This window comes from Drosophila melanogaster, chromosome 2R (assembly GCF_000001215.4).
Source record: "Drosophila melanogaster chromosome 2R".
NCBI classification, from domain to species: Eukaryota; Metazoa; Arthropoda; class Insecta; order Diptera; family Drosophilidae; genus Drosophila; species Drosophila melanogaster.
In genome coordinates, this window is record NT_033778.4 from 11,939,557 (window position 1) to 11,956,392 (window position 16,836).

At 39.6% G+C, this 16,836-nt stretch overlaps 1 protein-coding gene across 2 annotated transcripts in view; it reads left to right on the forward strand.

The window, feature by feature from the left end:
* Positions 1–16,836, forward strand: part of exp (expansion) — a 27,879-nt gene continuing 11,043 nt past the window's right edge. For both annotated transcript variants that reach the window (NM_165853.2, NM_136870.2), the window contains exons 1-3: positions 1–678; positions 10,489–10,633; positions 16,029–16,186. In NM_165853.2, the coding sequence (NP_725091.1) occupies positions 10,517–10,633; positions 16,029–16,186 (275 nt within the window). In that variant the 5' untranslated portion in view covers positions 1–678; positions 10,489–10,516. The remainder of the gene's footprint in view (positions 679–10,488; positions 10,634–16,028; positions 16,187–16,836) is intronic.

Consider the following 16,836-nt stretch of genomic DNA (forward strand, 5'->3'; position numbering starts at 1 on the left):
TCAGTCGAGTCGCGAAAGTCGTCGAGTGCGTTTGGTTCGCTGGCTCGTCGGCAGTGCAGCTAAGAAAGAAAAGCAAATCCCCAGCCAATAAAAAATATTATCAAAAAAGAAAACAAACTGAGAAAGAAGAGAAAGAAGCTGCTGGAAAAAAAGGTCGTCATCATCACGAATTTTTGTGCGCGCAGTCTTCGCCGTTATGCAATTGAAGTGCGTTCACAAAATGCCGAGATAGCAACAATTTTGAATTCATTAATTTGCTGGCGAATTAGAAATTTCTGTCGCGCGAGTTTAAAAGACGCATAAATACCCGTGTCCAAATTAAATATTACAATTTATGGCAAACTCGTTTCCACACAGCCCAGCAGCATCGAAAAAGTGAAATTAATAAAGTGAAAAGCAAACGGCAATTGTAGCAAAAAGGCAATTACAAAATCAATATAAATAATAATAGAAAATCATTGTTGCAGCATTGATGAAATATACGTACATACATATACGTAAAGAAATAAACAACAGTTAGGGGCAAGCACTTTTCCTCGTCGTCGCTCTGCGAATACGTAATCATTGGGAAAATATCAGCAATTTTGCAACAGTTTCGTCACAACAACAACAACAACAGCAGCAGCAACAGCAACACCAGCGACTGCAGAAAAAAAACAAAAGTAATTGAGCAGAAAGGTGAGTTCGCAGAGACCAAGAGACACGCATGCAAAGCAGGAAAAAAGTACGAAAAAAGCATGGAAAAACGAAGAGAAACCCTAGCCCTTGCACCTGTTGCGCCTTCCTGGAGGAAAACGCAGTGCTCAGCATCTTTCATTCATAATTGCCCACTTTTTCTTTAACTGTACGGCTGGACTTCCTGCTTACGCACTTTTTTTTTTTTTTTTTGGTCGCTCTGTTTGGTGTTTGCTGTTTGCTACACTTCAGTTTCATTTTCATTTAAATGCGAGCTGAAAACACGGCTTTGGCTCTCAAGGTTGACAACATCTGCGTTTGCTGCTGTGCTTTTCGGCTTCCTCCTCGGATTGCGTATTCATATTTGAATATTATACAATTTGAGACGTCTCAGTTTCGTAAATAGTTCCTTTTTTGCCATCAATTCAAGAGATTAGTGCTGAATTAGCAGCACAATGTCAAGTTAATTTGGGTTCAGCAACTTTTTCTGGCTCTTCATCTCTCAAACTCTTTTTTCTGATACATGTGCACTGAAAAAAGCTGTTGCCATTGTTTTGATGCTTAAAAATTATTAAAGTCTGGCTTATTTAAATCTCATATAAATATATAATATATTAATCTTTGAAATTCTTGTTAAAAGTATTTAGCCTTTTTGACAATTTTATTTTAATTAATGGCCTGATATTAACAAAATGCAAAACACTTGCATGTGACCTTTAAAATATGCCATATATTTTTGGCTTTTATAACCAGTATATTGCCGGCTTTAAGCCAATAAATAAGAATTGTCAATAATTGTTTCAGCACTCATATATATTTGGCAATAAGTAAGAAATAAATGAAACCTCAAATAAATGGCAATTCATTTAAAATCTTAAAAAGGTCTAGTTTCATGTTTCATGATTTTTTTTCGGTTTGAGAACGATTTTTCTCAGTTCACACATAGCCTTGAATAAAACAGATGGATGAGTTTCAGACTGCCAACACGCCTTCGAAAACAAATGCATTTAATACTGAAAACGGGGCGGCCCGAAAAAAAAGCTTAAATTAAAATGTGCAGTAGGTGTTGCCATTCCGATTCCGACTGCGATTGCGAATGCGACAATTGCCCCGACACTTGTATATATATATATATAAATCGTATAGTATATATACACTATACTATATCCGAGCGAAGAGTGAGTGATGAAGAGCTCGAGAGGCAAAGGAAGGAAGTTGCTATCGGCATGAGTTGCAGTTTCATTGGGCTTCGGTTACAGACTCAAATCCAACTTCTCAGCCCATCATCTTTGCAGTTTGTGGGCTTGTGGGAGTCAATTAGTGGGCAAAATTTAAATACATTTAGGTAGATGGTGAGGGGGGGCTGGCATGCCACCCAATTATGCATCCATAAATGTAAACAATCGTCGAAAAGACCCTGTAAAGTGCGGTTCTTCGCCTTAAGAAGAAGAAGAAGAAGAAGGAGAAGAAGTAAGTGCTGAAATCCGTCTAGGCAAAAGTTCACCATGGCCAGAATCTGCAGACAATATAACGTGGCCGAATCGGCTAATGGGAAATGTCAGTCAGTCGGCCGACAACGTTGACTTCATTTACATTTTGGCAAAACAACAAATGAGCTTGCACTAAGCCCCAAAAAAAAAAGGTCGAGCAATAAATTTGTTTTGTAACTCTACCTTTTTAACCAAAAACTAAACCTATTTTCTACTTGGCCAAATTCCAGGAGAATTTGCATTCGACCGCCTAACCGTTCTTTCACTCTCTTTGTGCTTCTGGCCATTTCTTTTCACGCTGTGCGCATATTTCATGAGCTGTCGATGAGTTTGGTTCTATTTGGGTTTATTGAAAGCCATTCCCCCGCCAAATGGGCACCGTTCATTAGCGGGAAAATGGGTTAATCTCATTCAGCGGTCTGCCATACAGTTGCGGTCAAAAAAGTGGCACTGATATATTTGGTTTCTTTGATTGGCTGTAATTCATCTGATTAATTTATCTGCCTAAGTTGTTAAAGAAATTCCTAATAATAGCGAATGACAATGTGTAGATTGTGATATAATCTTTTCCTTGTACGAGCACACCAAAATGTCAAAAGTTTATCTAATAGCTTTAATATCTTTATTGACCCATCTCTAAGATCGCAGTTGTATATAGGTACACGTATCAGAGTTTCCGCACCTTTAAAAGATGCTATAAAAAATGCGCTTTTCAAGTGCGTGCAGTCTGTGATTCAGAAGCTAATTAATCCACAGATGTGGTGGCGCTAACAAAGTGTGAAAGAGAGTCTGATAGGGAGGCACGTGTTGTTGTTTGTCGGCGATTAGCCAGATATTGAGATACAAGCAGATAGATAGATACATATATAGATGCTGGGATGATGGCCTTTAACGCCTCGACGCCAGACAAAAGGCATCTTTATTAAAACATTATTTGGCTCGGCATTGTGGGCCCGGGGTATAAATTGCATTTTAAATACAATTTTTCTGTTTCTGTTGTGGGCAGAGCTACCAATTGCTGACTCAATCAGCCGAACAAAGAGCTTCAACACAAATATTATGATCTTTCTGATTGTTACACGTAAACTTCCGCTCCCGGCTTCACGATCATCATCATTATCATTATGATCCGCTGCTATGCGAACTGAGAAAGTGAAAACTTGGACGATTTTTTGATTGCAAGCATTTGATAAGCAGTAAACGCAGGAAAGAGTGAGAGAAATTTTGTCATCTATTGAGCCAACTAATGATGGCCAACGTAACAGAGGTGCACAGAGAAAAATTTTAAAATGAATTGCATTTCTACTAGAGTAATATGTATTTTATAAACTTATGTTATATTTATCAAAATATTATACCAATAAATAAAGTTATGTTTGGAGGAAGCAAGCAAGGAAATAAAATCTTTTAATAATAATATTTTTGTTAATACTAGATACATTAGGAACTGACTAAACAAACTTATGTAAAATCAAAGGTCTTATACCTAAGGTCGAATGATGCTGGTTTCTTATTGCAATGTGGTTCTTGAAATTTCGTTTGTCTCCTTGGCGGATTTCCGGTTTGAAATCGGAGGTCTTAAGCACTTTTTCTTGGTGTAAACTTCTCTTTATATATATATATATGTATCTTTCTTTCTTTCTTTCTGCTAAAAGAAATCAGTTTCAGTTTCGTTTACAGTTTTGGTTTCGGTTTCAAACTCAGTGGGTTGTGGAAAATTTAGTGCAACGGCGCTGTCATAGCTTTGCTTCAAATTGCTTCGTTTACCCGGCTTCCCAGACTCTATCCATCTCTTTCGGCTGGACTCTGTCCGTCTCTTTCGCTCTTCCTGGGAGCGTTTTGGAGCAGTTGAAGCGTGCAGGCGAAAACGAAAGCAGAAGCAGCCGCCGCCAGTTGCAGCTTTTTTTTCAACTTGCTTTTCATTTGCTGAAATTCGTGTTTTTATTTTGTGTTTCTGCTTTTCACTCTAGTTGATGTTGTAGCCTGTTTTTTGCTCTTTTTGGCCAGCAAATTGTTGCACGGACCTCGCTTTTGGTCAGGGCAACTTGGAACGTAACGCAGAAATGCGGAAAAAATTCGCTTCAATTTAATGAAAGTGTCAACTCGTTTTTCATGGGGCTTTTTGTTAGTCAAAGGCAAAACAAATTTGTGGGATTGGAAATGAGTTTGTTGCAAAAACAACGGAAAATACAACTTTTTTACTTAATAAATACTTAGTGTTTTCCATTTTAGTAACTGTTTTAATGTAGTGATGCTTGGAATTATTTATGGAGCTATAAACATTTGAAAAATGCTGAAATGCATCAAGTAAAACTCGTTTTCACTGATTTTTGAAAACATTTTCTATAAAATAACGTAACAATAATAATAATTTCAGAAAAACGCATTTGAGTTGTATTTAATTGATTGAAATTGTATATTAATTCTTAACAGCTTTTTTGTAGACTTCTACTGTCATTTAAAGCTTTGTTTACAAATTATGCAAGCTTTTAAAGTGCTATAAATTTCAGATATGATATTTATTTTTTGTGTCTCTATTAATCAGTTGTTTATCGAATCATTTGATTTAATGCCCGAAGACGTTTTAAAAAGGTGTCGGGCAATTTATAAATTTACATTTTGAAAGTGCTGCAGCAGCAGCATTCGCTGCATTAGCAACGAAAATCAATCAAAAACCAGCTAAGACATTCGTAGATCTTCAAAAATTGAAATGTTAATTTCTTGGGCTCCATTCATTCGACTATGCATCTATCTACCCATCCATCCAGCCCCATCCTCCAGTTCGTTCGTTTGTCTTTTGGGATTCGGATTGCGCAAAGCGCTGACAGTTACATGACTTTGAAAAGTATCTTATGGGTGATGCTCGCACAGATATTCATTTATACAGATATGATTTAACATATTTTGGGGGCTTAATAATTGCTGGAATGGTGAGCCGAGCGCCAGATGTGCGTGATGGGAAATCCGAATGCTTTTTTTGCGAAATCGAAATGCACAACCTGTCCGTATCGGTTGGATGTTTAAATATATTTACTTTTATTTTTACCCGTTGCTAGTCGTGGAGCCAATCTTACTGTTACTGTTACCGTTCGCCGATGGGGCCACGATGCGCCGCTGATGCGCTCAGGTGTTAAATACCTGGCAGCCAGTTCCGCAATACGATTCGCTGTTAAATGCTTCGGATTTCGCATTATTAGCTTCCCGATGTGAGCAATTTTGCATAATTTGCACTGCGCACTGCCGCGCATAATGAAAACCTTAACCCCAAACGAGGAACTGAACCATGGCGATTGCTACTGCGAATGGGATTCGGATTCGGGTTTGGATTTGAATTTGGACCCCGACTCCACGCCACTTTCACGCTATGCAAATTGAAGCATTTGCAGACAATGCCGACCGCAGACAAGTGTTAGGAAAATATGATCCACTCGCCCACACTAATTTCATTATTTAGTTTGAAGGGCCTTGCTGGTTTTTTGTGGGTGGCGAAGGGAAAGTCACAGGAACTCTTCAAAACGAAAGGAAATTACGTGTTATCATAAATTTGCGGGAAACTGATTATAAAAGAGTGCATGTAATAAAATAAATCCATTCATTTAAAACCTTCGGAATAAAAATAAACACATTAAACACATAGTCTTCCAACATGTTCGAGGTGAATTATGTTCAATCTTCACACCTTTCAATTAGAGCCCCGTAAAATATTAAGTGTTAGCCATAAACGTGATACGTTCCAAAGGAATCGATAATATGTCTATAGAGAGAGACCTGCGAACATTTCTCATATGGAATTAAACGGATTACCAGACTATGATGAGATCTTCTCAGCACGCCCATTATTTCAACGAAAACACTATCAAATGGTTCTTTCTTTTCTCTCCTTTTTCACAAGTCAATGACTGCTTAATTTAATTTGGCCACAAATCAATGGCCACATGTATCTTGTTCCCCTGCCTATTTGGTTGTTTTTGTCTTGGGGAACATTTCGCTTGACCCCTGTGAAAGCAATTTCGTTTTGGGGCTCTATTCTAAAGTTTCGGCCAATCAATCATGTGGCTCCCCAGCATTCCTGGCCAGCGTATCTTCTTCGCGGCCGCGAAAGTATCGAATGTTTCGCCGACATCCCATTTTTCGATGCTTCATTAGGTCCAAGGGAACTTTCATGTGGTTTCTGCTTACATAATGATACCATTAGGGGTGCCAAAAATACTTTCTAGCCAAATGCGCGGGCAAAAAAAAGAAACAAACGCCAAACGTATGTATCTGACCTTAACATTTAGCTGACCAGCAGCTGAGTTTGGCAAATGAATGTGCAAAAATGATAGCTGGGGAAGCTGGTTTTCAGCCAAGTAGGCACGTCTAATCTTTGCCATCTCGTGACGCACTCGAACAATGCAATCATCTCGGGGGGTAAATGAACTGCCAGCTATTTGCACTCTGTCGATGTCTCGCTTACAGTGAAGCACAACTGCTAACGACCTCTTGACTAGGCACAGTGAGACCCCCACTCCGCCTCACACCACCCCATTCCACACCAGCCGTATGCATCCCAGGTGCAATTGCATTAGAATCATTTACATTCACCGATTCAATTAATATGCAACTTGTGTTGTCAGCCAGCGATTGTCATCATCAAAATTCTTTATTGATTGCCTAGAGTCGTGTCTCGTCCCCCTTTTGCAATCGTAAAACTACAATAATTCATGACGTTGACTTTCATTCATAAAGTGCGCGATCGTCTGGTAGTTGAATATGCAGTGAATGTAACCATTAAATTATTCATTGTTTCGGTCCGAGGAAAGTTCTGTAGAAAGTCGAGGGAAAAACGAGTTTTCCGCCTGTCAATCATTGAGCTCGAAAAGCGTCGTTAATATATAGGAATGCCTAGATATTCTCACATAAAATATTATTTTATGCCCACAGCTAAACCAAAGTTCATATGGGCTACCATAGATCATTTTATATGAATCTTAAATGTTTATATTTTTATTTTGTACCTACTGGCGTCTGGCATTCTCTTATCAATTAGTGATATACCTATTTCAAACCTACATAAGATACACCATATATATATATATAGTATACCCACCATCTGTGTAAAACAACGACCTGAAGCATATGGCGTCATCTCTTTAGAATAACACAGTGTGGGCTTCCTCAATGTCAGCTGTTAAAAAGGCTTAAAAAAAGAAGCCACCTTTGTTGTGGGAATTGAAAATACTAATAGAGCCCAGAAATGACAGCCGCATAATGAATAAACTCTTCAGTCGGTAAACAAGCCCAGCTGAGATTTTCGACAGATTTTCCCAAATCAATATTTGCACCCAAGTTATTGTATATTTTTCTTTCCATTTCGATTCGCCGGCCAGAGTTATTGAACCCATCATCGGAAATGTGCGGAAAATGCCTGCTTATAATTTAGTATCATTTCGTTGGACAATTGTGAAAGTTCAACGAATTTGAAACTTTAATCAGAGTTCGATTGTGGCTGCTTGAACTTGGATGATGCTACGGCGGATTGCATCGAATTAAGAAGTAATTGTCAATTGGCATTATTTAAATGATTTCAAATTGCGTTTTTAACCTTGGTTTTTTTTTTGTGAAAGTTGCTGCACATTTTTGCGTGTGCGAAGGAAAAATTTAATATTTTCGAGCGAAAAGTGAATGCTGATGACTGAATAGTTGCCAGCCAGCCAAATGGACGCACACATTTTCCCAATTCCTGAGCTTTAAGATTCGTAACTGTAAAAGATCAGGGAAATTTTCATGCCGCCAAATCAGCAAAGTCAACACGCACATACAGTCAGATGAAAAAAAAAATAAAGCTGAAAAAAGTCGAAGAAAAAATCCAAGGCTCTGATGACTTTATTTTATGGCATCAAGTGGCATCCACAGTTGTTCTGTTTACAAAAGTCCAGTAAGGAAAACAGGCCATCCGCTGCACCGCCGCTGCGATGGTGCAGGATACTCGAGCACCACTTGGCCACCACTCACATCCACTCCACTCGACTCGACTCGACTCCAGTCCACTAAGCCAGCTGCAGCCTGTGGGCCGTTAATTGTCCGTCATATCGCATAAAGAAAAAGAAACTTTCTTGATCTGTCAGCGTTATTTGGCCAGAATTGTTCCGAGAACACAGGCAGATGCCGTTTAAGTGTTTTAATTTGACGTGCCCCATAAAGAATGCGGTGAAATTCGCGGTGATTTTTGCCGTTTTTTTTTTATCGGGTAATTGTATAAAAGCATTCTCGTGTAATGAGTGGGATATTATTAAAAATGAATTAATTAAATGATTTGAATATACAATTGACATAGATATATCGCATTTTAATATGTGTATAGTTAAAATTTATGTTTAAATATAAAAATAGTGTTTATTTTTAGAAAGTAAATTTATGTTACTTTCATGGCAACATGTTGCATGTTAAACCTTCACTTTATTTTTATATACTATAACATCTTTTTGTTGTTGTGCCTCTACCCTATATATTTTTACCTCATTCTTGCCTTTTTTGTCCAATTGGTAGTTCTTAAACCGAAAAGTAGACAGGCATATCCGTGAGGATCATCCAGTAAATCTCCGCGCCCATAAATGACACTCAGAATGCAATTCACGTAATTACCGGAGACGAGAGTCAAACTAGAACACGTATGTTTTTTTAGAACGTGCCCGGCCTGAGGAACTTTTTGTTAGCCACTCTATGGAACATACATATACATATACATATGTTCTATATAGCCGTATGGTGATTTCTGATTTCTGGGCTCGTTTTTGTGTCGCAGACAGTGGCCCTTTGTTGGCCATAAACAACAATGCATGTGTGTGCACAAAGGAAAATGCAGCTCAATAAAGCGGCAACAAATGGCACTGAGACACCACCAACACCACCGAGAAAGAGACTTGTACAACTTAACGGCTTTTGTTGCATAAATCGGCCTGCAACAGCGGCAACATTTCTTATGCGATTGCGATCTATAGCTAAGCTGGCAAAAAATAAAAAAATGGCGTCGATCGGTGACAATATCGGCGGCACAGTGGATATTGCGCAAAAGGCGATGAATATTTATGGCCAGCCCTTGCAGCATCCAAACTGTCGTATCGTCGATCACTCAATCGCGGGATTTCTGCAAAAAGAAAGCCAACAAATACAGCGCACACACATCACAATTATAGACACTAATAACAAAGACGGCTAAATATATATGACAACAGGTTAGCGAACCTCGCACATTTGCATGTGTGACAGAGACGGGGAGTGTTGCGAAGAAAGGGACGGCACTTTCTTGCCGCTACACGCTTCGAAACCCCGAAGCCCCAAGCCCCCATAGATGTTTATTATGCAATCAACGTTTTTCATCAACTTGACAGACTGAGCAGTGAAAAAACAAAAGACTTCAATCGAAATACTCTAACAGCTGCTGGCCAAATAGAAGATGAATATGATGAATATCTTATCATTCACAGTGTAATATGTATTGATTAAAACGTGAATTAAAAGCATTTATATAATTTAAATTAAATTTTGTACATATCCTACACTTACTTTTTGCTTTGTCTAGATGGAAAAGATTCTTTTCATAGCTTAAAGTACAGTACTGTAAACATTTTTGATAACCACAAAAAGCAGTTTGGTAAGGGTATTACTCATTTTACCAACAAGTTGTTATTTGCCACTTAGCTCACAGGTGATTTCGTCTTTATTTACCTTTATTGTGCCGTTGTCAACGTGCCTGGGATGGTATCTCACCCGCACCGTCTGATTCACAAACCGAATCGCAGTTGGGATCTCAATTCCGAATCTGCTATGCGTAGCTCGCACAACATGATCGTCATAACAAGGCATTTCAATAAAAATTGCATGTTTTACACATAAATTCTTGGACTCAAAGGGAACATTAAATCCATCCCATAGAAACAGAGCGCGAAAAGGCGCAAAAAATACAGGAAGGCAAATTGCATTGGTATATGGAGTATATTAGCTTGGGCCTCTCTGCATGCGGGATGACTTGTAAAAAGGGAGTCCAGGTCATAAACAATAAGTGTGTTTCAGTTCCAGGTGCGTTGAACTCCATCCGAGGGATGCCAAAATTCTGTTTGCTTAGCGGTTCGAAGAGAGTCAAACATTTGTTGGGGGCTTCTTTTTGCGATTTTTTGCGGGACCTGTCAGCGTAAAATGAGAAAATTTGATGTGTTTGCTGTTTTTGGATACCGTTATGCGGCCTATACCGGCCTTCCTTCAGATCGCACCGCCCATATTATGAATTTGGTTTACAACTCGAATATTCACACAACCCTTTACGACTTGATCTCACTCTTTGCAGAGGACAGAGACCCCAGAAATCACACAAAATGGTGTCGCGTCGAAAAATTCTATCACGTTCCCGCGACGATCTTAATCTCGACCAGACGTTCACCCAGCAGGAGGAGGAGGAGGATATCTGGTTCCAGAAGGATAAACTATACAAGGTGAGTTGTTCGTACTTCAAATTATAGATTTTGTGACACTAAATGTATTTTAACTTATAACCAATTAAAATTGATTTGAAAAGCTGGTCGGAGCAGTAATACTTTCTGAGGTTATAATAAAACAAATTAAGTTATTAAGTTAAATTCATAATCCATCTTATCCCTTTATTTAGAATTTGTATATGTCTGAGAACATTTTTCAATCTTTTCCATTTAAAATCCAGTCAATATAGCTGCATTTCGATTAACTTACATTAGGTATAATTGGCAAATTACCGTATAGAGATTTCCGCGAGACCGCCGAAAAAGCGATGCTAAATCTTGGGTGATCCGTAGAGAACTGAGAACTGGCCCTGGCCCATCGGCCATCGTGGAGTGACTTCCGCTTGGCTTGGACAGGCGGCTTCTATGATTTGTGGCTATTTTCCTGTCGCTCATTCTCAACACGTGCGCTAAACGCGGAGTCGAGACCACCGCATTGGGGTCACCATGAGACGCACTAACGCCGAGGCTTTGGTTTCTGTTTTTTTTTTTTGTGTGTTTTCCGTTTTATTTCATTGTTTTTGGCTAGGGTTTCTGGTGTTTGTTGTATTGACCAATTGCATTAATTACCGTTAGGCCATCGCATTGCGTTGTGCATTTTTAATTTGCCTACAGGCCGCCAAGGCAGTAAGTCAGCTGAGTGTGGCCAAAAGCGTAAGGCAAATGGCCAACGGCATTAAGCGGCAGCAGCACTATGGCTATAAAAACGCCATAGGTAACCCTAATATTTGGACAAGCCCAGCACGAGCTCAGCGATCAGTATTCATTCGCCCATCTTCGATTACGCTATGTTATTTTTGTGGGTCCGTTTCTCTTTGCAACATGTGTGTGTATAAGCGGGGTTGTTTATGTGTGGGAATCCCATTGACGAAGCTGCTAACTGGTAACTAACAGCCAAAAGCTAACCCTTTTGGCTTTTATCAAGGAGTGTTAGTGGTGGGCCCAACAGTATAGGCCTTGGGTGTGTGGGTCTTTTTATGGCTCCACGATCGTATATAATGCAAGTCAGCTGCGTTTAAGCTCCATAAACTGAGGTTTTAGTGTAACCTTTTGAACTCTTTCGAGAGCATTGGTTACTTGGGTACGGCTAGGTAATTGTTTTTCAAGCCAAAAGAAGAGAAGTGATTAAAATGGGTAAACCTTCTCGAAAAACTACAGAAACAAATCTTAAGCTGGATCGATGAAATACTAGCAAGCTTTTACAGTTTAAAATTGAAATCAATTCAATTGAATGGTCAACAGTATGAAAACAGACTCATTTTATATATTTTATTAATATTTCAAAATTAATAATGTGAGTTTAACTTTCAGCACTTTAACTCCTCTTAGCTATATTTCTTTTGCCCTTTCCCGCAAGTTGCGTACCTCTATTGACTTTTTTGGTTCACCCTAGACAGGCGGCACTGCCCACACACTCAACTGGGTTAACTGCAATTCATTCGGCAGCAACACCCAGAGAAAAAACCATCAAAAGGCTGGCCATTAAATCGATGCTTTATTTCTAATGGCGTTTTGCATAAATTTCGTTTCCAACAGCGATTCAGCGGAATTACGGGAAGCCGAAGGCCTCGCCCAAAGTGAAAAGCGTGCGGCAGTTTCTGAATTTCAGTTTGGTCGTATTTGTCTTTTTCCGTCTATGGTTATGTTGCAATTAGCGTGAGCGTGGCATCTATATAATTCCGTTTAGTCTGGCCCCACACAAAGGCGTCGACAAAAACAGAAACTGTAATTCCCATGGTGGAAACGGTCGCAAATGATGTCTGAATCTGAGTTTTCCTTTTGTTGTTGAGGGTTGTTAGTTGTTAGCCCTTTGATTCGACTTGTGTCTGACTGCTGGCTCCTCGGGGCGCTTATTGAGCAATTTCGGTTGCTCTGGCTGCCGCTGTACTATTTTCAATATTGTTTACAAATTTATTATCTGGGAACGGAGCGACAGAAATTGACTTGCAAACAAAAGACTTAGGCAACGAACTTGCATGCATTCAAACAGAATTCTAGCGTAAGAAAACGAAACCAAACACATAGCCATCAACTACATCGACTTTCCGCAGTCGTTTTTCGTGAAAATGAAAGTTTTTCTCGTTGGTCTGCAGAGTTTTCGCTTTTTCCACTTCCATGCGCAGGCTGTTTTGTTCATTTTTTTTTTGTTTTTCTTGTCTGTAAGCATTTTCTTTGTTTTCCTTTTCCTCGGGATTTGTTGTCTGGCGACGGCTGTTTTGGCACCCGTTCACCTGGTTTCGGTCTCGCTTTTGGCCTGGCCCGAGCAACAGGATTTGGCGTTGGCGCAAAATAACCGAAATAAGCAGGAAAAACCACTAAAACGAGACAACAGACATAACACACACACACACACATCGTGTGGGCTGGCTTTTAAGCCCAAAAATTATACGACAAATTCAATGGAAACTTTTGTGGCTGCCACTTCATCAACGTCGCAGGATCAATTGAATTTCCTGCTCGTTGCTTGATTGATTTACCTCATGGCGAAAGAGCTGCTCTGGTCCATTATTATCATATGTCAGCCTAAAATTTACAAAGATTATATATCTGCAAAATGTATTTGCCAGCTGATCCCACTTGGCATTAGGCGGACAAATTGAAAATGAACATATCAATGAACTTTGTTCGCAACTGCTGCCGCAACCTGTCACAAGATGAATTTATCAAGACCGTAATAATTTGCGGTGATTGTATCTATTGACCTGGCAGACACAAAGAGTTTTACCGATGCCGCCGCCGGATCCCAAATAAAAATCATTTTATTAAATGTCAACTCTGAGCGTTGCGAGCATCTGTTGCTCAGTTTCCTCGGGAAGTCGTGACTGCAAAAGTTCAACAACATTTTACACGAAAAAGTGCAGCCAGCACCGGAGATTCTCCGACGTCTCATCTTCGGTAGTGCACCGTGCACGTGTTGCAAGCCAGACTTAATCCATTGGGGCTCCATTACGGATCTTGCAACAGAATAATAGACTTTAATTGCGCCCACAAAAATGTGGTTTGTCGCCTGACGTCACCCGAAATTCGTATATCTCATGTTTCTGATTTAATGTTGTTCGTATGCTAATCGAAACTCGTTTCGAAACTCGTTCGAACTAATTCCACATGCACAAATCAGATTACGTATACGCCAGGTAGAACACGCGCTGATGGTGTGGCACTTCTGCTGCTTCTGCAGCTTCTGTTGCAAGCTGCAACCTGGGACTTGGGACTAATTAAAAGTCAAGAAGCCCAAAAACCAGCACTCGATGAACTTCGGCATTTTGAGGTCGTCTCTCTGCACGGCCTAGAAATATGAGAAACAACTACAGGTTGTAACCAGTTTCGTCGACACTCGAGCGACTCGAGCCTACAAGATTCTTCTGCCGCGGCCGTTGGAAACCTGAAGTGAATCTGCCCAAAGAATCCAACGGAATGAAATCAAAAGTGCTTCCAACTCCCAGACTCTCGATTTCGAGTCCGACGAGTGCGCAAACGCAAAGCATCTGAAAAGGTTAACAAGTTTCACTACATGATTTATTTGCATTTTTAATGTGTGTGCCCGCTGAATGAGCTGAGTAGTGAGCTTGCCTAGACGAGTTTTGGCCAAAATGCTCGTCCGTCCGTCCGTCCGTCTGTAGAATTGTGGCTAAAAGCCAGACGAGCCAACCAACATTTGATGTTTGCTAGTTGCCCACAATTTTTGTTGTTCATATTTTTCATATTTCACTTTTATTATAACCCAAAAAAGTGGCTCAAATTGTGGGCATGTTGGTTACTGGGCTAATGGCTTTGTTTATGACGTTCTTTGTTCGGGTTAATTGAGTAAGCCAGGCACGGCGGGAAAACATACCAGCTGTTGTGATTTTGGCGTTTTTATTGTTGCTGCATGCATATGAGAATAAAATGGGTGGGGGTCATAAATGGAAACCATGAAAAACTAGCACATCTAAAGTTTCAATGCTCATAATGCAGTTTAAAGGTATATTACAACCAAATAAACACGATTATAACATTATTAAGAGTGCCAGCAGTTTAAAGTGAATTTGCAATTTAGGTGTTCATTTATGAAAATCTAAATCGATGTGTTTTCGTGAGGCGCTGATCTAGTTTACAGTCACCTGTAATCACGATGAATCGGATAATAGCCCTGGTGGAATTCAGATTCAATGTGGAGTATGTTTTAGACTAGTCCACTTAATGTGCAAGCCTGTTTTTAAAATATAAGACAGAAATTTAAAATATTTCCCGAGTGCACTTGGGCATGACGCAAGACGAGAGCATAGCAGTGCAAGTCCCGCAGACAGAGCTGCAATCAACAGCCTTGCAGCACTTCAAATATCCATGCATATAAGTATATTGTTGGATATAAAAAAGACTTCAAGCCGAGCAACACAAATGCTCTGACTGCAGCAGCAGCAGCAGCAGCCAAACCAAAGGCAACACCACCGACAGCAACGATATTGTTGTCTATAATTTTAAATGTCTCACTGCAACGCGAATCAAGCCGAAAAGCCCCTTAAAACCCCCTGAAAACCCCCTGAAAGCCCCTGGAAAGCCCCCATTTTTTTCTCGTCTGGCTGTGTTCGTGTCAGCATTTGCTCCGATTTGATTTTAACTTTTATTTAACAAACTGCAAAACAACACAAACGCAAACACAGACTGACGCTTGTAATGGCAGCCAGGCAGCAAAAAGGCAACACAAATAAGTAAAAGTAAAGTGAGTGAATAAAACAAAAAAAAAAGCTAAAAACGCAAGCGCCCAACAAGGCCGTTCACTTTGGCACAAACACTCAAACACGATGGAAAGTGAAAATTGCTAGCATTAGCTGCAGTCACTATGTTTTCCAGATTCCCCGAAAACAAGTTTCGAATCTTTTAGGATCAAATCGATTGATTTTTCGAAGTTTGCTTTTGTTTAGTGGCTGGCTTTGTAATGGGTTTTGAAAGGATCGTTAAGTTTGTTAGCCAACTAAAGTGATACGATCAGGGTTCCTTATTACTCCAATTAAAACCACACGCTCTCAATAATTGGTGCAGTATTCGGCTGCTAATAAAAATGAAGTGTTTGGAAACTTTCAAACTTATTGCGTTTCTTTGCTTTAGATATAACATAAAAGCGTTGCAATAAAACAAAACGTTGTGCCACCTATTGAGATTGTAGAAATCTAGGCAGTGCTCACATAATATTTCTGTTTTTTTTTTTTTTTTGTGGTTACAATATTTTAAAAGTGAGCTTTAAATAATATAACTTATTCTTTGTAAGATAAGCTAAGATATTTATTCGTGACATTCTTTCATTATACCATGTTTCCTTATGAAGTTGAACAATTTAATTTGTATTGAGTGACATCAATCATGGTTTGTCTTTCAGGAGCACATTCAGGAAGTGCTGGACAAATGGACCCAAATCGACGACGAGATCTGGGCCAAAGTGATCGTCTTCGAGCGGAATCGTCGCGTGGCCAAAGCGTACGCACGCGCCCCAGTGCTGACCATTAATGGATCCGACGATGGCTTCGACGGCATGCGGTGAGTAGCATTTGGCCCAGTCCTCCATCCCTCCATCCCTTGACCAGCCATAATTATCGGTCATTGCAAAGCGAAGGCGAGGCGAACAAACAGAGGGTACGAGGCAAAAAAGCCAAGCAAAACACATTAAACATGGGCAAACAATGCCTTTGAACTTTGCTAAAACAAAACAAAACGAAACACACACATAAATATTAATGGGGCCTGAACACTAGCAAAATCATATGCCCTTGACCCACTGGCAAAGAAAATACCCAGCAGGAGCTGCTCGTCTTTCTCTCTGGCAAATTGAAGACACGAAAGGGTAGCATCACTTTGATGGACATTTTGCTACAGAAAGTTAACTCAACGTTTGGGAATATTTATAAATATATTCTTTATTTCAATTTCAATTAAGTTGTGATAGATTCTTAGAATTAATACACTCATTATTGATTTATTGTTATAAAATTTACAATGAGAGAACATATAAAGTGGCGTTGAGTTGAAAGCCTCGCCGATTCTTGCACAAGATATCCAACTCGGGAACTCATCCAAAACGTGCTTGTAATTGAATTTTCAGTAATTCCCATGACAAGTGTATCGCCAACTTCGATGCGAATGGCTGTGTGGCCTTCAGTTGGCCATCTTGCTGGCTTTTTGCTGTAATA